The sequence below is a fragment of the Zootoca vivipara genome, chromosome 3, assembly GCF_965207765.1.
Source record: "Zootoca vivipara chromosome 3, rZooViv2.hap1.1, whole genome shotgun sequence".
Lineage (NCBI taxonomy): Eukaryota > Metazoa > Chordata > Lepidosauria > Squamata > Lacertidae > Zootoca > Zootoca vivipara.
The window spans coordinates 98,865,776-98,887,443 of NC_142586.1; the positions used below are offsets into that span (position 1 = coordinate 98,865,776).

Sequence of the window (21,668 nt, forward strand, 5' to 3'; positions counted from 1 at the left end):
ACCACAGGCAGAATATAATACCAGCCTACAAGCCATTTACTCCAGGCAAGGCTGATGGCCCTTAGCAACAGGTGAGGAGGAGTTGAACAAAAAAGTAAAGGAAACTACATTGGCCCCAAAGAAAACCCAAAACCTAGCCAGGCAATATCTTTATTAGATCTCTTTATGAAACCAGATGTTAAACAAAACAGAGGAGAGGGGAAGTTGGCTTGATGCTGAATCTATGGAGTCTGCATTTAGTCACAGGCTTAAAATGAAGTGTAGGGGGAGCCAGCAGGCTTAATTTTGGCTTAAGGTGCAACCCCCTGAACATAACCCCTACCCAAATTGTGGGTTTACTGTACCTTAAAGCTACTTAGTATCTCAGTATTTGGATTAGGCCATAGCTAATCCTTACCTGGAGCAAAAAGAGATTTTAAACTCTCAGCCTCGCTTCTCAATAGGGATGTTCTCGTGGGAGAATCTGACTTCTCACAAGAGCACTCCCACCTTAACTGTGTATAGTTGGAATTTCAGAAGTTAAATGCACAGAAAATGTGGATGTACTGTAATATTAATAATTAGATTTACATACAATGGAACCTCAGTTTTCGAACGTAATCTGTTCTGGAAGTCCATTTGACTTCTGAAACGTTCAAAAACCGAGGAATTAAGAAACGTGCCTCAGAAGCCGTTCGACTTCCGAGGCGCATTAGAAAACGGAAGCATTCACTTGCCGGTCTTTGGCGTTTGGCTTCCGAAACGTTCAGCAGCCGAGACATTCAAAAGCTGAGGTTTGACTGTACTGCCCTTTGTCACAACGTAAAACACAAATGACAACCCATAACATGCAGATAGTTTAACAATCAAAAGAGTTATATAGATGCTGTAATAAGTAATCCTATATAATAAAGTCCCTGTGTCTCTGCGTCCAGTCCCTGTGTCCCTGTGTCCGCGCTACTGCGCATGTGCCCCACGGACACAGGCATTGGACGCAGAGACTTGGAGCGCAGAGACTGGCCCCTCCTCCGCCTCCTCCCGCTTTCCCGAGTGGCGACGGCCTCCTCCACCTCGCTCTCCCGCCTCGCCGCCCCGCGTCACTCCGCCGCAGCAGGGATGTGGAGGAGGCTATCACCACTCGGGACAGCGGGAGGAGGCGGAGGAGGGGCCGGTGGGCCTCAGGCGCTCGCCGGCGGGAGGGGTGAGAGCGGGAGCTGCGGCGGAGTGACGCGGAGGCGGCGAGGCGGGAGAGCGAGGGGCGGCGCGCTTACCTAAGGCGTGCTGTGGGAGGCAGCGGCAGAGGCCTCTTCCTTCTCCTCAGGTGAGGAGGAGGAGAAGGGAGGTGGAGTAGGCCGTCACCACTCGGGACAGCGGGAGGAGGCGGAGGAGGGGCCGGTGGGCCTCAGGGGCTCGCCGGAGGCAACGCCTACGCGGTCCCAGGGCTTCCCCTCCGTTCCCGCCCGGCTAGCGCCCATTTACTGAACGGGCTGAATGACACTAGTCTATGATAAAATGCAACAACAGCAGCACAAAACAGTCCATAATTACATAATCTTAACTCTATCTAAAAGTATTTCTTAATCCTGCCTCCCATGGAAAATGACAGAGCCTTCCAGCCTTCTCTTCATCTTATCAGTCCCTCACCCTGCTTGTGGTGGGAGTACTCTTCAGTTTTTAAATTCATCAGCAAGCTGTTTGCCTGTCCTTTATTTTGCTCACCTTTCTTCCCTACAATGGATGTGAACATACTTGATCAACTTTGATGGGTTGTTTAATTTTAAGAACTCTGAAGAATTTCTTTTACTAATCCGTGAGGAGTTCATTACTACCTTTGAGTAATGTACTTGATGCTGCAGTTAACAAGTGATGAAAAATATGTTTGAACTTGCCCTCAAAGTGAATAATCTTCTCATAAATCATATGGAAGGCCAAAACAAAGTAATCAGAATACTACAATATTCGCATGAGCCAATTCACAGGATTCTCAAGTTCCAAGTTCAATAGGTTTTACCCCGCTTTTAAAATAAGATTTACCAGGGTGGTTTACATACAATAAAAAAGTAGTTGAAAGGGCATCACAAATGTACAGGAAGATTTGTTGAAGAGCAGTGAGGGACAAACTGGACTGAAATATAAGCGAGTTGTGACAAACCAACTATATTTCCCAATTAGATATTGTGAAACATTTCAAAGGCACCGAAGGGGCGCTTCATTAGTTTAGGACTGTGCTGAGAGATTCTAGTCCTCATTAATCAGGAATAAAAGATAACAAAGACAACCACTTCCACGTTTCCTGGGGTGGGGATTCACAGCAATTTCATACCCACCAACATCTGGGGGATCTAAATTGGGACATTCATTCTTTGCTCAGCTGCTGTGGCGTAAGCCAGCTGACTCCCACCAGAGCAACCATCCAAAAGGTGAGACATTCCAGCAGCCAATCAGAAGCGGTTGACTAGTATGCAATTTTAAATCCAGTGATACTTATACTGATAAAATCCAGTTAGGATTCCGCTGAACATAACTGTGAAATATATCTTCATTTCAGGAGTTAATACCTCTATTTTCTCTTTTTTATGCAAGTTCACAAGAGCTCATATATATAGAGCTCAAACATATAGAGCTCATATAGAGCTCAAACATAAGAGTTCATATATATATATATATATATATATATATATATATATATATATATATATGGATGGCAAGGAGAGAAAGGGAGCTAAAAGACTAATTAAGCATTACCGAATGCAAAAAGATTGATAAATGTACCATTTGTTTTGCAAGGAACAACATACTTAAATATCAGAAAGCAAGCAACATTGCTTAAGTTCACCAACTTGGGAAAACATTCTTTTATGCTGCATAGCTCTAAAATAAATACTTTAGGGAAACAGAGAGCAAGCCATTATACCTTGGCTTTCATTTTCTTTCAGATAGAAACTGCTAGAGCAAACATTCCTACTAGTTTACGTTGCCTGTGTTTTTACGAAGTTAATAACTGAACTGTCAGTCAAGGCCTATATAAATACAGTAGTTGAATGCTTTCTGCTATAGAAGCACTCTTATTTACAAGAGCAGCCAGCCAAGATTTTGAAATGACTGCATGGTCTGTTTGCTTTGATCTCTTTTATGCCTCAGTCTCCCAGTACCTGTTAGTTTGCTATTTATGATACCTTTGTGTATTTAGGCATGAGAAGAGCAACTGTGGGAAGCCAGTACTTCTTAAGAAATCAGTGATGTGAGGGGGTGCATAAGATGATAAGCAGGAATCTTATTTATTTTTTTAAAAACAACAAACTCAAGGTAGTCATTTGTGAATGCAAAGAGACTGACAGGTGTTACGTTACCAAGGGAGGGGGGGGAGCACAAAGGTGTTATTTAAGCATACATCAGCTTTGTGACTGCACACTCACACTGTATTTACCTATTGTTTAAGAAGTTTCCAGGATATCCCGAACTAATCTCAGCTCATTTACTGCCTTTGATTACTGCCTTGGAGGATTACCGCAGCCCCGCCACAAAATGATTCACTCGTTAGCCTTTTGAAAGAACCTTCTCCCACGACTGGCGGAGGAATGAAGACTTGTAGAACAATTGCAGCATGCCTGCTTTGTGCACGCGAGTCTACCTGGCATTCCTCTCCCAAGCAGATCAAACAGCAGTCGTGCCCAGAGGTAGGAAGCTCCCCCCTGCACAAACAGGAGACCCGGGGTGCCACTGACATGTGGGCAGCAAAGAAGGAAAAATGTAACTGGGAAGTGGAAAACACAGTGAAGAGCAATTGTGGCGCTGGGGGGGGGGGGAGAGGAGATGCTTTTTTTTCTGCTGAACAGCTGACAGAAGATGAGTGAAAACTAGGTAATGTCCCTTCCATTGCTGCTGATGGCGCAGCTGGAAGTGGGCACACGAGGAAGGAGTTCCTCACCTTCAGATGTACATGAAGGAGCGTCTCCACTCCCATCGTCCAGCCCGGACACTGAGGTTCAGTTCCGAGGGCCTTCTGGCAGTTCCCTCACTGCAAGAAGCGAGGTTATAGGGAACCAGGCAGAGAGCCTTCTTGGCATAGGCGTCAACTTCAGGATAGGAAAATAAGGGAAAATAAGGGATCAGCGGCGGCGCGGCACCGGAAGTCGCTTCTACGCATGTCTGGACATGTGTAGACCGGAAGTCGCTTCTACGCATGTCTGGACATGCGTAGACGCGACTTCCGGTGCCGGTTCTGCCCGATTTCTGGTGCCCAGACATGGGCAGAGCGGCACCGGAAATCGGTTCTGCACAGATCCAGACATGCGCAGAAGCGACTTCTAGTGCCGGGCTGCCTGTGTCCGCATGTCAGGCATGCGCAGAGGCGATTTCCGAAGCCAAGTGAGCAAGCAGCCAGCCGGGAGCCGGGGCATGGTGCTGGCAGGAACTGCAAATCTGGGGGATTTACGGGATATTTTTCAATTCGGGAGACCAGCGGGAAACAGATTTAAATCCAGGGGTTTCCCGCGAAAAACGGGAGACTTGACAGCTATGCTTCTTGGTAGTGGCGCCTACCCTGTGGAACGCCCTCCCATCAATTTTTAGAAGACAGCTGAAGGCAACCCTGTTTAGGGAAGTTTTTTATGTCTGATATTTTATCGTGTTTTTAAAATTCTGTTGGGAGCCGCCCAGAGTGGCTAGGGAAACCCAGCCAGATGGGTGGAGTATAAATAATATGTTATTATTTTTATTTATTATTATTACATGCATACATGCAAAGTGTGCCTTCAAAAGGCAAGCAGAATGAGCATCAACTCCTTGGCTAGACCTCTACAATGTTCCCAAATGAATTCCACATTGGCACTGATCTCATCCTTGAAACTGCAGAGAGCTATTAAAATAAGGTAAGAAAAGCTATTTCAGTAAACAACACACTGGAAACAATGTCCACTGTCTAGAGCAGCCTCTCTCTGCCTTGGGTTCCCAGATGTTCTTACACTACAATACCCATCACCCCTGACCACCGGCCATGCTAGCTAGGATGGGAGTTGTAGTCCAACAGCATCTGGGAACCCAAGGCAGAGAAAGTCTGGTCTCGAGAAACAAGTTATGCGTGTCACAGGTGCATTTAGCTCACTGCTACAGCACATGGTTTCATAAGCAAAAAGTTCCCAGATTCAATTCCCTATGTTCCCACATTTCTTGCGAAGAGGTCAGATAACCATGCTGAATAAAGTGTGCTAAGCTACTGAACCATTACCGCCCCTTCGGTTAGGAGTCTAACAGTCACCATAAAAAGCTCTACCTCTTAAAGTAGTCCCCAAGAACGTGCTACCTCCAACACGCATCAAAAATGGTGCTCGAACTTGAAGCAGCCTGCCTTCCTTGGCTGTACTGCCTGCTATTCAGAATTTTTATCTGATCCCTGTGGTAGCACTTAAAGTTATGCAAACTTGAACTTGAGAGCTTTGTTTTCATTTATTAATATTTTGCATCTCATCTACGAATCCACTGCCTTTTCCAGTCAACTATTTTTAAAAATGAGAAATCCACCTCTCACTTGAAGTTCTCGTTCAGCACTAGCCTGGGTTTGGTCCCAGGCTATGATGCAGGAGAAGGTTAGCACTAAGAGGCAATTTAAGCATGATCTTAGGCAAGCAAGAAGAATTTACCTGTGCAATGTTGTATGCATCTTCTTTAAACCTGGTTTAAACCAGGGATGGAGGTTGCACTGCTGTGCTAACAAAATATGCACAACATGTTACATAGAACTGCAGATTTGGAATGGTCACAAGAGACATCTAGTCCTATCCCATGCAATGCAGGAATCTTCTTGCTCAATGTGGGGCTTGAACCCATGACCCTGAGCCATCACACAAGAATGAACCACTGTGAGCCTTGGACCTGTGTCCTGTCCCCTTTTTGCTTCTGCTTTGCTTAAACACAGCTTTATATGTAATTTGAACCGATGAATTACAGATCCTGAAGCTGAGGCTCCAATACTTTGGCCACCTCATGAGAAGAGAAGACTCCCTGGGAAAGACCCTGGTGTTGGGAAAGATGGAGGGCACAAGGAGAAGGGGACGACAGAGGATGAGATGGTTGGATAGTGTTCTCGAAGCTACCAACATGAGTTTGACCAAACTGTGGGAGGCAGTGGAAGACAGGAGTGCCTGGCATGCTCTGGTCCATGGGGCCATGAAGAGTTGAACACAACTAAATGACTAAAGAACAACAAAACAGGGGTGTGCCCCCCATAGGTTGGTGGTCTACTTCCACCAATCTTGGCCATTACTCATGTTGGCTGGGGCTGATGGGAGCTAGAAGTCCAACATCATTTGGAGGGACACGGGTTCCTTACTCATAAGTTTGATTGAGCACTTGCAAACGTGTCCCAAGTCTCATAGTGGGTACCAGATTTTTTTAAAATAAAAAACCTGCCTATCAAACCTTTCCAACCATAGTTGAATGCATTTGATTTACACAAAGCCAGCCTTTGCAACCCTGCCACTTCTTTCCTTAAAATTCCACGGAGAACCTGCTCTCCCACTGATGCCTTCCACCAGCAAGCTGCACTACTCAATAATTAGCATCGCATGAATGATTTTATCCCCTAAATTCACTTACACACACAAAGTACTTTCTTCCTCATCAATATCACCAAAGAGACATGCAGTTACGTGAATTTCTCTACAGCCTATTTCGGAATTCTATAGCTTATGGGAGCTTGCCTTTGCGTTGTTAACTACATCATGAAAAAAGGAGAAAATCTTGGACTACCGTTAATGTTCATGTTTGTCGAGGGGAGGTACCACTTTATTCAGCGGTTCTGAATAAAGGAATGCTACTACAGAATAAGTGATGGCATTCCGGAGAAGCTGCTTTGGCAAGAGGGGAAGAAAAACATAAAATCAATTCCTGAATAGTCTTCCTGATCAGTACTCAAGCACTAATTGGAATTCAGAGAAATCTGCACTCAACATGCCAGTAAAAGGAAGAATCATTACTCATTCTTCAGAGCTGTAAACAGAAGATAAGTGTGTTTCAGGAAATTATAGGTACTGAAGTTCAATAGTTCAGGCATTTTTCCCCATCCGCATTCTGTAACAGCAACAGCAGCAGTGATCTTTATACAGGTGGCCAAAAGCATAGCTTGTTACCTGCATTTTTACAAAAAAATTACACTGAATAAATCAGTGGCTGACGCTGAGCGTATACAGCAAATATGTTCTCTGTACCTGTAAGGAGTAAGTTTCCAAGCAGCTATTAGTCACACCCAACACCTAAAAGTATAATGTGTGGAGTGGCCCTATGATAAATACACGGGAAGTAGGAAACCCCACCAGGAACCCCCACTGTTGCTTAGAGTCCATATATAACAACAAGATATGGACAGGAAAATCTGCTACTCACAGCAGAGACTTAACTTTTCTAGGAGTTACAGGTTTAACAGCAAATCGTACCCTAAATAATAAGGAATAAGGATGCTAATAAAGAAAAAAATAATCACATTTCTTGCTAGTTTGAACTGCATATATATAAGTATTTCAAAAAGTGAAAATCCGGGCACAAAAGTTGTTGAGCATTTTTTTGCAAAATCTAAAATAAAAATAAAAATTGGAGCTATTTTTAGGAATTTTGTCAAAAAACAACAACTTCCAACATGCGTTGCCATACGCCCGGGTTTCCCCAGACATTCTTGCCGACTTTCAGAAATTCCGCCCGGACGCTAATTCCGATGTAATTCGAGAAATTTTAAAAACGTAGTTAAAGTACTGTATAACAGTTCTGTTGGGAATTGGCTGGCTTGGCAAACCTTGCAGGAAGCCGGACTGAGTCACCTGATGTGCAGGGAGTTCGATCCTGATAGGGCAGTGTTTTCCTGCCACCCCCTGGGCCAACTTTGACGTGTCAGTAGGACAACCCACCTGTCAAGCACCTGACACCATCAGATGATTGGCAGGTGGGTGGTTCTGCCCACCTGTCAAACCTGACCTGCAGGGGTGGAGGAGAGATAACGTTCAAAAAGGTTGAGAGGTTTGAGGAAACCCAAAAGGAGGACAGAAGTAATGAGCCAGAGGAGAATATTAGGGCCAAATGAAGGGATTGTTTGTTTCTTTAGGACAGATGGGAATGGAAGGCATTTGGGTGTAAATATGTTTTCCACCCCTTGTTTTAAATATATCTACAAGAGAAAGAGAGAGGGAGAATGTTAAAAGTGGTACAAGCTTCCTGCACATTTGGCAAGGGTATTTCATTTACACTTTAAACAAACCCATGAGTAAAATACAAACTGGAGATTTACAACTGGTTGGGAAGATGGGATTTTGGAAACTCTTCATCAATGTAAAATGCAGTATCACTGCCATGGATTATTGCAGATGTAAGCAGAAAAAAACAGTTTCCTTAAAATTGCCTGGTCTCCCATTTCTGTCAAACCATGCTGCGATATCCTCTTCCAAATGTTCAGCCTTGGATGTAGAAATTAGAACCTTAGGTCCTCAATACAATACAATACAAGCTGCATCCAATTTAACGAGGCTTCCTCTATCATTGCAGAGTCTGGGAGATCAGACTTTCCACTCATGTCAATGACACCTGCCCATGTAACCTAATTTTAAAACGCATCCGTGGTTGCCTAATAAGTGAAAAGGTACAGGAGGTGGATCAACACAACATCTGTGGAAATAAGATCCACTTTTATGAAAAAGTTCCTACCTTCAGGCTTCCCAGTTTGAAAATGTTGGCTCATTTAAAATGACCCAGAAAGTTACATAAAATGTACTTGACTCTAATCCAAACACAAGTACATATTGGAAACAAAGGATGCCTGAAGGAAAGCGAATTACATATTGTTGCTCTAGGTACACAGTGATTATTCTGCAATAAAAAAACAACCATGAATCAAGAGAGACATCTAGCGGTTTTTTTATTATTACAAAAGTGTCTCAGCTGCTGAACCAGAACAAATAAATATAAAATGCAGGTTTCCTTAAACAGAGATTATTGTTATAATTTCATTGTAAAGGATTAGTTCCCAAAAGTCATTCTTAAAATTAGTGTAGGCCCACAGCCTGAAGGGCTCACACATACCCAAATAACAAAACCACCAGATTAGATTCTATTTGTGTTTATATATTATTCAGAAAATGAATTTCAGTCAATCATGTGTTGGTTTAAACTGTGCATGCTTTACCCTTGTCATAGATGCAGTGCAGCTGGCAGCATTTCAGAGCTGTACGTAACCTCAATCAAGAAGGAGTGTCTAACCCCCATGGTTCTGCCTGGACAATGAGGTCCACCTCCAAGGGCCTTCTGGCAGTTCCCTCACAGCGAGAAGTGAGGTTACAGGGAACCAGGCAGAGGGCCTTCTCAGTAGTGGCGCCTGCCCTTTGGAACGCCCTTCCAACAGATGTCAAGGAAATATCTGACTTTTAGTAGACATCTGAAGGCAGCCCTGTTTAGGGAAGTTGTTTTATGTTTGATGCTTTATCGTGTTTTTAATATTCTGTTGGGAGCCGCACAGAGTGGCTGGGGAAACCCAGCCAGATGGGCGGGGTATAAATAATAATAATAATAATAATAATAATAATAATAATAATAATATTTTACAGTGGTACCTCTGCTTACGAACTTAATTCGTGTTCTGGAGGTCCATTCTTAACCTGAAACCATTCTTAACCTGAGGTACCACTTTAGCTAATGGGGCCTCCCACTGCCGCCACCGCACGATTTCTGTTCTCATCTTGGGGCAAAGTTCTTAACCCGAGGTACAACTTCCTGGTTAGAGAAGTTTGTAACCCAAGGTGTTTGTAACCCAAGGTACCACATTATTATTATTATTATTACTACTACCACTACTACTACTACTACTACTATTATATTTATTAACTGAAAAGAGGTGACGGCAGAACCTCCAGCCCACCCCTGCAATATTGGCTAAAGCCCATTTGGACCAAAGAGCCTTAAGTGTGTAACTGTAAAGTTGCATTGCAGCCCATGGATGTGCTGTTCTCAGGCCCTGCGCTTCGCTTTGTTCCTGTCTGCTTCAGCCTCACTCTGCCTTTGCTACAACTCCTTGTTGACACTTTCTGCCCTGTTACCCACTCCTGTCCAGAATCCATTTAAGAATTTAATCCACCACCCAGGCTACAAACCAAACGCAGCACAGTTCTCTCACTTTCAGAATCAGCTCACTTATTCCTCGCCCATTCTGCAAAGGCTCACGAGAAAAGGCCCAGGCCCTTTGCCTTTTCTGAAGTGAGACTCCAGATACGTACATGAAAGTCGAATTATGAAAGGGTTCACGGCATTGAAAGGTGTCAGGAAATACATGTAGAACAATCACATGACAATGAACTGTGGGGGGGTAACACCCCTCAATGTGTACTCTTCCATTTATAAACATATACAAATCTTGGTTCTTATGCTTAGGGCTTTGTACATCCTTTTAAGATAATGGAGAGGTAGCATTTGTGAATTGAGGGCTGCAATCCTATGCATACTTACCAGGAAGCAAGACCAAATAAACCTGGGGTGGTTTCTGTGCAAGCAGGTTTAGGACCGTGTTTTCCAAGTTATACAGCTAAATCAGGCATAGACAAACCCCAGCCCTCCAGATTTTGGGACTACAACTCCCATCATCCCTAGCTAACAGGACCAGCGGTCAGGGATGATGGGAATTGTAGTCCCAAACATCTGGAGGGCCAGAGTTTGCCTATGCCTGCACTAAATCTAGATCAGCCCCATGTTGAAGCAAGCACCAATGTCTGAAGTATACTTTGTGAAAGAAAAAGCAACAGTTTAGCAGGTAGGGAATAGTAAAATAACTGCAAACATTAGCAGAGAGAGCCATTTTACACCCAAATTAACAATCATAGACTTCAGTCCAACCCCCTGCAATGCAGGAATCTTTTGCCCAATGTGGGGCTCAAACCCACGACCCTGAGATTAAGAGCATCATGTTCTCGCTGTTGTAATTTTTTAAAACACAGTTTAATTATTGGTATCAGATGATAACAATAAATTTCATATAAATTCATCGAAAATAAGGGACATTTCTCAAGTTTCTTTTTCGTCATAGAATATTTTATAGCAGTGGTGGGGTACATGTGACCCCCCCCCAAATAATATTGGACTACAACTCCCATTATATTTGAATCACACTGACTAGGGATTATACGAGTCCAACAACATCTGGGCGGCCGCAAGTTCCCCAACCCCTGTTTTACAAGGAGAGCATCCATGTACCATACCTGTTTTTCTTCGAGTTCTCATCCTTTCCTCTTTTAACCCCAAATATTCTTGTGATCAATGTACTAAAGAGAAGAGTAGATGAATTTCTCACCTATCAAGCAACATAAAGGCAAGTGTTAAATGACACCCCATTTTTTCCTATATCTTTTCATTACGCATAAGTTAAAGTGGATGAAAAAAAGCCCAAATAAGGGGAAAGAGCTTCATTTTAAAAACATAATGTCAATTTCAACTTTTATTTATACTGGAATTAGACCTGTGGTTTCCAATATGGGGCACACACCCAACAGGGGGGGGAATTTGATTTTTAAGGGGGGGGGCAATGAGTTATTTTAAGGGGGGCAATGAGTTATTAACAGTGATTTATTTATTTATTTGCATTTCTTATGGCTCTAGGGGTCTCATATACAGTATATTGCGACATACACTTTTTTTATCCTGTGGTGAGCTCAAATTGTATTTCGAATTTGTTAGGTGCCTTTATTTTATTGTATAGTAATCAAAATGATAAAAGTATTACATAAAAAGCTTCCATTAAAAGTATTTTATATTTATGCATTTCAGTTCTCTATTATATGTTTTGGAACTTTATTTGCTATTTTTTCATATCACTTCAGATTATCATCATCATCATTATTAACAATTTCTTAGTGATTTCTTCCTCAGTACTTCAACTGTCCTTTTGTTCTTTTATTTTTCTCTTTCATGGGTTCCATGTTCTTTGGAAGCTTGTTTAGACCAAGTTAATGGCCTTTTAGACTTCCTCTACATGAATAGGAGTTCACTTTTTGAATAATAAGAATTTTATGTCACCGAGGGGGGGGTAGTTAGAGATGCTTAGGTGGGGCATGGCCAAAAAAAGGTTGGGAACCACTGAGTTAGACAGACCACAAGCCCAGATTCAGAAGACATGAAAAGCCAAAACATGGCTGAAAGGACAGCAGAAACTCCAGGAGCAGTCACGATCTTCTCTGAGAGATCCTGCATGCTCACATATTCCCCCTAAATCATGGTTTGGCACAGCATTACCCGAAAACTAAGTCATAATGTTATTTGGGGACTGGTTACTAAGGTGTTTAAACTGTATTACTGGGGGGGGGGGGAGAGAGAGACTGATCTTGCGGCATTACATTTTAACTGACCACACCCACAGAAACATTGTTCTACTTTTAGACCCACTGAAAGTAATGAACAATAACGGAGTAGACGTTAGATCAGGGTTTCCAAAATGTGGGTCTCCAGATGTTGTTGGACTACAATCCCCATCATCCCTAGCTAGCAGGACAGGGATGGTGGGAATTACGGTCCAAAAAACAGCTGGAGTCCCACCTGAGTTAGGTGGATGCAGCCCATTGTTAATAACTTAAACTTAAAGCATTCATTCTAGACCAAGCATGCCACCAAAGACTTCATTATCACCTCCAACTGGCGCGCGCACACACACACACACACACACACACACACACTCTATATCTGTGTGTGTGTGTGTGTGTGTGTGTTAAAAAGTTACTGAGTTTTTATTATTAATCAACCAAGTAGAAGCAGCTTTCCATGTCAGAAGGTGAATGCAGTGCTCTGCCTTCATTGCAGGAAACTAAATAAAAACCAAATAAAAAGAATACCAGGAGCCAAAATTCAGTGTTTCTGTAGGCTGTTATATATTCCCGCATGCTGTCCACTTGGCATACATTCCATATAACTCTATAAAACGAATTCATAAAAATCTAATCAGGCATTGCAGTGTTATTGAGAAACACAATCAATGCCCCGGTTACCACCATTAACATGTGGCTTTCAAACTTAATATACTAAACGTAAAGGATCAACTTACCGCCCAGACAGAAGACGTAAAACCTAATATTGCCGCTCGCATTCCATCTGCCACGTAAGGAATGATGTTTTCTCCTAAGCGGGTGTCCTTGAATAAAGCCCTCAAGATATTTAAAGCATGGACCTGGTAGGGAGGGAAGTCAAGACAGGCTACTTAGTTATTGGAATAACCTCAAAATTATGTACTTTAACTTCGATACTGTGACTCTGGAAAGCGAGCAAGCCCTGATCAGTAGCCTGCTTTGACTTAAGAGTCGGGGGCCAAGTTGATAACTGCATGCCTGGGAAACTTCAGGAGTAAACAGCTTGATAAACGACAAAGAAGGCACTCATGGAAATCCGGGAAACAAATCTCACCAGGCCTGTTCCCAGTAAACTGTGACTGCACATCACACACATCACTGCAATAAAATACCTATTTAATCTACATTAAAGTTATATTTAGTATGTGTGTACCCGTTGAAGGATATACAAATCCAATATCCTAGACCCACATTTGAAGCAAGAAGCCCGCTGAGAGTGAATTATCACAGAAAGGTGGCTTGCTTTTTGTTTTGGCATGTATCCCCCCACAAGACACTAGGCAGGCCATCGGAAATAGGTCAGTGGTCTATTCTGTACACTGTGGGAAATTATTCTAGCATTCTACACCTCAATACTTGAAATCTTTTCTTACTTTTCAGCATAAATTAATAAATTAAGGATTAGTTCTCGTATCCATAACGGTCTTTAAGCAGCTCTTCCCTTTTCACATTATTGTATGCTTAAGAGATTTTTGAAACATTAAGTGGTTTACAAAATACTTTAAAATAAATGTCAGCTTCATCGTAAGCTGAAGATTTTCTTCTTCTTCTCAAGCCTTTGAAGGGTACCAGTGCATGAGCCACGTACCAATTCTGTTACTGAGTGTACCGGTTTCAATATCTTTCTGTCCTTGTAAAGTTTTTACCTCCTTTTGTTTTATGATATTTTTGGTGACGCTTTGGTTTTAGATTGTTTTACTGTACCCTGTCCTAGGATCGCTTTGGGATGAAAGGCAGGTTAAAAACATTTCAAGAGATATATATATAAAACTTATTGTGGCAACGAATTCCTGGAGTTAATACAGTCAAACCTCGGCTCCCGAACGCCTTGGGAGTCGGACGTTTTGGCTCCCAAATGATCGAAAACTGGGAGTGTTCCAGTTTTTGAACGTTCTTTCGGAAGCTGAACATCCAATGGGGCTTCTGCGGCTTCAGGAGCTTTGGCATGAATCCAAAGGAGGGTGCCAGGGGCTAGATGACATTGTACCGTTATTCTATGGCAACAGTTTCCTAAACCACTGATAGGGAACCTGTGGATCTCTGGATGCTGTTGGGCTCCCAACTCCCATCACTGCCACCCAGTATAGCCAATGGTTAAGGAAGATGGGAGTTGAATGATAATTTTACTGACTTTGCATTTTGATGGAAGGTAGATATTACCTGGGGGACTGTACTTGGTGGAGTACTTGAAGGTGAAACTAAAGATATCAACTCTTTCATTGTCGTTTTTAACAAGCCTGTTTTACCCTTCTTCGGTTCTGAAGCTAGCAGAGCCTAGAACAAAAAAAGAAGAAATAAAGATATAGCACAACTCACTCACTGAACTCTTTTGCAAATAGATCCGACCCAGTTGCCTCAAGATTCCACATATATATATATACATATATTACACACACCTATCTAGCACAAATGATGAGGAGCACCAGACCTCAGCCTCAAGTCCCAGGAAGTGGCAAATGGACTTTCAACGTTTAAATCAAAACAAAATTGCAACTCATTAAAGAGACAATTTTTCTAGATGAACGCTAGCCAGAGTTAGTGCGAGCAGTAGAGTAATATGACATCGAGAAATGAAACTGGCAGCTCTAGGAACAAGCTAGAGAAGCAAAAACCTCAGGAAAACTTTTTTTAAAAAATGGTTACCATTAAGAAAGAACCTCTCACTTGTCTTAATTCTGTTAGTTTCATTTATAATACATTATCTGCTTTGGATTATGCAACTGGAGAGTATTTGATTAATTTTAACAAGCACTTGCAACCCAGTTTTTAAACTATACAAGGAATGAGGAAGGTTTGTACTTCTGTACACATATACTCTTGTCATTTTCATCTTAGGTATTTATAAAGTCTATATTTATAGCCTGACTTTCAAGGTTGCTGCTTGCTTCCCAAAAAGTAGCACGCATATTTGGTGCATCGTATTTCTTCGAGCTGCTCATTCCAGATCTTTAGTTCTAGCCCGAAGGCTACCACTCAAAAATAATAATAAATGCTATCCCTGAAGGAAAAAAGTAACCTATTTTCCGGAAATGACAGCCTGCGCAGTCCTGTGCTACATTCCAAATTCTGCTCATTGTTTTGTTCTGTATAATCCCAAATGGAGCCCATGAGATCCCATATTGTAGATGTGTTGGAATTTCTTCCTCTGCTTATAATCTGGGCTGACATAGGTTCAATGAAAGTAAGACAGGTGCGTAGAGACTACTGTACTGTTTAGACACAATTGTAATTAAGGTTTGTGTGTGTGTATGTGTACCCACAAACAAAAGAAGAACCGAAGACAACCCATGCACATTTTAATAATCAAGACCATCCTGCAGCTCTTACAGTAGATCCAATGAAGAAACTGCAATTGTTTTAAGATTAGAAGTGCATCTTAGGTACCTGTATATAGAATGGAATCCCAGCACTGCGTCTAGTGGCACATAGTTTAGAAGAAGGATCGCTAGATTTGATTTCTTCCAGTACATTGCACAGCCACTGCTCTGGCAGCCTGTGCAGGCTTTCATCGTCACACCTGCAATGCAAACAAGAGCATGGAAGGCTACAACTGAAAACACAGCAATCAGGTTACATAACACTTAATGATCTTAAGGTATCAGTGAAATCTCCTTTTTTTGGAAAAGCTCTGGCTCATGTCAAAGAATTGGTGCTTTTGAATTATGGTGCTGGAGGAGACTCTTCTTGAGTCCCATGGACTGCAAGAAGATCAAACCTATCAGTTCTGAAGGAAATCAGCCCTGAGTGCTCACTTGAAGGACAGATCCTGAAGCTGAGGCTCCAATACTTTGGCCACCTCATGAGAAGAGAAGACTCCCTGGAAAAGACCCTGATGCTGGGAAAGATTGAGGGCACAAGGAGAAGGGGACGACAGAATACGAGATGGTTGGACAGTGTTCTCAAAGCTACTAACATGAGTTTGACCAAACTGTGGGAGGCAGTGGAAGACAGGAGTGCCTGGAGTGATCTGGTCCATGGGGTCATGAAGAGTCGGACATGACCAAACGACTAAACAACAACAACAACTGGCTCATGTCAATTTCTCCCAAGAGGACTCTAGGATGCAGACCAAACTGCCTAATCCTTAGTCTGGTCCAGGCATCCCCAACCTGCAGCCCTCCAGATGTTTTGGCCTCCAACTCCCATGACCCCTAGCTAATAGGACCAGTGGTCAGGGATGATGTGAACTGTAGTCCAAAACATCTGGAGGGCCGAAGGTTGGGGATGCCAGGTCTGGTCTATACCAGCTGGCAGAGCCTCTACAGGGTTTCAGACACCAGCTTTTCCCAGCCTTGTCTGGAGACACCCAGGATTTAACCTGGGACCTTCTGCATGCGAGGCTGAGCTATAACGGTGTTTTGTTGTGGTGTCAGAAGTGTCCTCTTGCCGTGAAGTATTTTTCCTCTGCAGTTACACCGTTTGGCATAACCTATAAAGCTTTTCTGCACCGCAGTCTTAAAAAGAAATATTTCTGCCAAAACTAGCCTCCAGCAAAGGAGCAAAACCTCAAATTCGACCTGGATGCCATGCGCAGCCCAAAATATAGTTCAGCCAGCTGGTGAAAGTATTTACCCATTTCACATACTTTCCAAAATGCAGTGCAGATGACATTAAGGAAAGAGCTCAATAAATTAAGACTAGTCGCAGAAGATGCAAACTGTTCAAAAACAGGCTAAGCAGATGCGCTGCTTAGCTCCACAAGTGATTAAAGTATGTGGCTTCAGATGTTATATGAATGCTAATAAGAGCAGCACATAAAAGGGTCTAGCTTTGCTTCATGTGTTCTTTATATTTTAACTATTTTATTGTTCTTTTGTAAGCTGCCGTGCATGCATCCTGGGTCAATAAATTAAGTAGCCTACTGCATGTGTGTTGTAAGCATAACAGAAAATATACAGAAACATTACAAACCAGCATGACATTCAAGCACAGCCAAACACGGTTTAGCCCAGTGGTTTTCAACCAGTGTGCCGTGACACCCTGGGGTGCCCTGAATGATAGCCATTTCTTTTTCATAATATTTCCTCTCTTTCTTCACCAAGACACACACACACACAGAGAGAGAGAGATGAACTCAAAAATCTTGTAATGTACATCAATTGACTGTTCACTGATCTTAGTTTATTACTGGCTTACCACTCATTTGAAACAAACCATGATTCTGGTTCACACAATAAGCCATTCTAGGACTTGCTCATGCCACAAAATGGCATCTGCAGAGGAGGGAGGAAGCTATATAAAAGCGGTGGGGGGGAGGTATGTTCACGATTATCCCATGGCTGGGTTAGCGTGTCATGCAAACCAGCTCTAGGCCTTGCCTGGAATTCACCAAGAAAGCAATACAAAAATATAGCCAAGCTACCATATAGCTGAAAGGAAGAGGTGTTGGGCTTATCTTTGAACAAACATGAAGCTCCCTCCCGCTGGGACTAGCAGAAAGAGGAAAAATATACAGAAATGCAATCCAACAACACGACGTTGTGCTGCTTTGATGATGCCAGAAGTAATACAGTCCTTTCAGGTCACCCACTACAGCTCCCACATTTTTGTGCAAGCAAAACTCTGGTAGTCCCGAAGTAGTAAAAACAAGTAAGAACTGTTGACTTTGAAAATGGAAGAGACTACTCCCTTCGACTTGGCAATAGCACAACACTCTGGGAAGGCTGAAAAGCTGTTTCCGTGAGAAGCAAGTGGCAAGTGAGGGGAAAGAGCTTTTCAACCTTGCAATGGCAGTCACTAACTCAAGCATGTCTTTGCCCATGTTGACTCCTGATCAGTATCAGATGGAACAAGCGACTAATTTTATCATACTTAATCTCCAAAACCTCAATTAAAACATCACACAGCTCGCCAATGTGTAAGTTGCTCTGGTTCTAATTCAGCAAATGGCTTTTGTGGTTTCTCCGATTTACTTTTCCTCTTGCCAGTTTAAACAATCTCCTGTGCAGGAGAAGAGACTCCAGACATTTTCAGAGAATACAATATACTGCACATAATCTGCACCTTTTGCCACACAGCTGTACACCCCCCCAAAAAAAACCCCAACAATGTGCTAAAGATAACTTAATTTTGCAATATAATTAAAATGGTGCTTTATCTGTGGGCATACAGTATAAAACAGAATGTGCAATGTTATTCATCAACAAGCAAAACTGGTAGGCTTCTCAATGGGATATTATTTCAGACATAAATTCAGTCACAGGCAACAAGTTTCCTCATGTGTTATCTTTACAAATAATACAATAATAATTGAAGAAAATAAAGGCTTGCATCCAACTTTAGCCATAACCCACTGAAATCAATGGATAGGATCAATCCTATTTATTTCAGTGGGTGTACGAACACGGCTCAGTCGGATACAGCCCAAACAGTATTTTCTTCTAGAAGGCCTCTATGGTAGGTTACCTCAATTTTTGCTAGTAACAGTAGTTAGTGTTCAGCACTCAGCCATTTTTGTATCTTCTCTCTTGCCACAACCACATAAGTTACCAGTATACCTATAGTATTATTCCAATATTGCTGTGGGTGTGGGTGTGCATGTGAAACTGATGGACAGATGTTCGCCACCTATTTAACTCATAGAGGGGATGAAATCTGAAACACCAGCTCATAAAATCTTAGTTGCTTCAAGAGACCAGCATTGTATATAGAAATCCCACAACACCTTTTAATGGCCAAGGAAGCATTTGTTCACAGTATGACTGGTGGTTTAAAAACTAGTGAATCATGTTTCCTATCTCAAGATTTCCTACCTCAAGATTTAAAGCCAGGCATAGACAAACTCCGGCCCTCCAGATGTTTGGGACTACAATTCCCATCATCCCTAGCTAACCGGACCAGTGGTCAGGGAGGATGGGAATTGTAGTCCCAAAGATCTGGAGGGCCGGAGTTTGCCTATGCCTGTTTAAAGCCCTAAATGGCCTCAGCCCAATATACCTGAAGGAGAGTCTCCACCCCCATTGTTCTGCCCGGACACTGAGATCCACCGCCAAGGACCTTCTGGTAGCTCCCTCACTGCGAGAAGTGAGGTTGCAGGGAACCAGGCAGAGGGCCTTCTCAGTAGTGGCGCCCGCCCTGTGGAACGCCTCCCATCAGATGTCAAAGAAATAAACAACTACCTGACTTTTAGAAGACATTCCCCCATTTAGAGAAGTTTTTAATGTCTGATGTTTTATCATGTTTTTAATATTCTGTTGCGAGTTGCCCAGAGTGGCTGGGGAATAAATAATAAATTATTATTATTATTATTATTAAAGCAACCCAGGAAATTATTCCCCTAATGTTGTCATTATAATGTCAACACGAGGCGTACAAGAGTTAATACATGCAATCGCTAACAGGCAAAAAACCCTAGGCTATGAGTACAACTGCCTCAGGTGATCCTTGGATATAATAATAATAATAATAATAATAATAATAATAATAATAATAATAATAACAACAACAATAATTTTATACCCCGCCCATCTGGCTGGTTTACCCCAGCCACTCTGGGCAGCTTCCAACAGAAGAATAAAATCATCGATTAAAGATTAAAAGCCTCCCTAAACAGGGCTGCCTTCAGATGTCTTCTAAAAATCTGGTAGCTGTTTTTCTCCTTGACATCTGATGGGAGGGCGTTCCACAGGGCGGGCGCCACTACTGAGAAGGCCCTCTGCCTGGTTCCCTGCAACTTGGCTTCTCGCAATAAGGGAACCGCCAGAAGGCCCTCGGCACTGGACCTCACTGTCTGGGCAGAACGATGGGGGTGGAGACGCTCCTTTAGGTATACTGGACCAAGGCCATGTAGGGCTTTAAAGGTCATCACCAACACTTTGAACTGTGCTCGGAAACGTACCGCATGTGTGTTGGAGCATCACTTACAGTTCTGAAGAGTTCTCAGATTCTGGGCTGACCATACCCATCCAAGTTCTCCACTAGATCCCCCAAGACAGGAAGCACTATAGAAGGCTTCCTGTTTGAGATGGGACTTTGCCCGAGCAACAACAGTTTTCCTGGCTCTGGTGTGCTTCTATGTACTTTGGCTCCGATTCCTGGCTGGCTCCTTGCCTCTGATTCCCCAGCTCAACTCCTCACGCCCTTCCAACCGTGGCCAATGGCGGCTCAGCCCTGACAGCATGGACTGCACCCAAATGAAGTTGACTTTGCTTAGTTCTTATGTGGGAGAACTAATTAAAATGAAATGGAAAAAGACGATTCATCATAGCGGGTGTAAGTCGGCCTTCGTACACCTTTATAAATTATCAGATTTATACATCAGCCAATGAAAAGCACCGAGAATTTCCAAGCAAAACTGCAGCTCTTTTTTTCTGAAAGCTGTAAATGTATTACTCATTTTCAAAAGGAGAGGGGGGTGCATACCTGCCAAGTTGCTGTCAGAGAAATAAGGGACTGGGCCGGAAATAGCAGGGCGGAAGTAGCGCTGCCGCCATTTTGGAACTGGGCGGAGCATGCTCAGAAGTGACTTTTGATGCTGCTTTGCCCAGTTCCAAAATGGCCGCCGCGCCAGAAGTCGCACTGCAGCCATTTTGGAACTGGGCAGAGCAGCATCAAAAGTCGCTTCTGAGCATGCTCCGCCCAGTTCCAAAATGGCCGCCGCGCCAGAATAAACCGGGGGGGGGGGACAAAAAAAATCCGTTTTTTCAGCTAGGAACAGCTGGAAAAAGAATTTATTCCACGTTTACTGGACAGCTTTTTTTTCAGAAGGAGCTTGAACATAAACATTTGTCAGGCTTAGGGAAATGGCACAAAGGATTCTGAACTCTGCTCAGCGCCACTGCTTTACTCCCTGTAGTCCATCTCCTGGCATCAGGTATCATTTTTCTTCCATTTATGCTCCAATACCAGAAGTGAAGGGAAAACAGCTTTGGGGGAGAAACAGCTTTGGAGTGTGGGGAAGAAGCTGAAGAGAGAAACTGCTTGAGGGATGGGTTCGCCACTCACCAGAACGTCCTTCTGCATTTAAATCACACAACTGCCCACATGGCCTATAGTCAAGGACAATAAAAGCTGTCGTTCAGAAACATCTGGAAAGCTAAGTTAGTGGCTCTTACATTATACGGCCTGCACATTTTTTGGTAAGCTGTCTTTTGAGTATTTTTGTGGAAAGGTTTAATAAGTAAGGTATGCTGTAGGCAGAGAGAGGGAGATGTTGAAGCAGCGACGGCTGCTTCACATTAATGAAATTACCTCACAGCATGGAATGGGGAACCTGTGGTCCTCTGAAATTGTTGGATCCCAACTTCCATAAGCCTCAGACAACATGGCAAATGATTAGGAGTAGCTGGAGTCCAACATCTGGAGGGCCAAAGGTTTCCCAACCTGAATTAAGAG

At 42.9% G+C, this 21,668-nt stretch overlaps 1 protein-coding gene across 2 annotated transcripts in view; it reads right to left on the minus strand.

The window, feature by feature from the left end:
* THADA (THADA armadillo repeat containing) overlaps positions 1-21,668 on the minus strand; it is a 149,327-nt gene that overhangs the window by 96,864 nt on the left and 30,795 nt on the right. For both annotated transcript variants that reach the window (XM_035111204.3, XM_035111205.3), the window contains exons 23-26: positions 15,720-15,852; positions 14,496-14,609; positions 13,034-13,156; positions 11,202-11,293 (exon numbers count right to left, since the gene is read on the minus strand). In XM_035111204.3, coding sequence (XP_034967095.3) covers positions 11,202-11,293; positions 13,034-13,156; positions 14,496-14,609; positions 15,720-15,852 — 462 coding nt within the window. The remainder of the gene's footprint in view (positions 1-11,201; positions 11,294-13,033; positions 13,157-14,495; positions 14,610-15,719; positions 15,853-21,668) is intronic.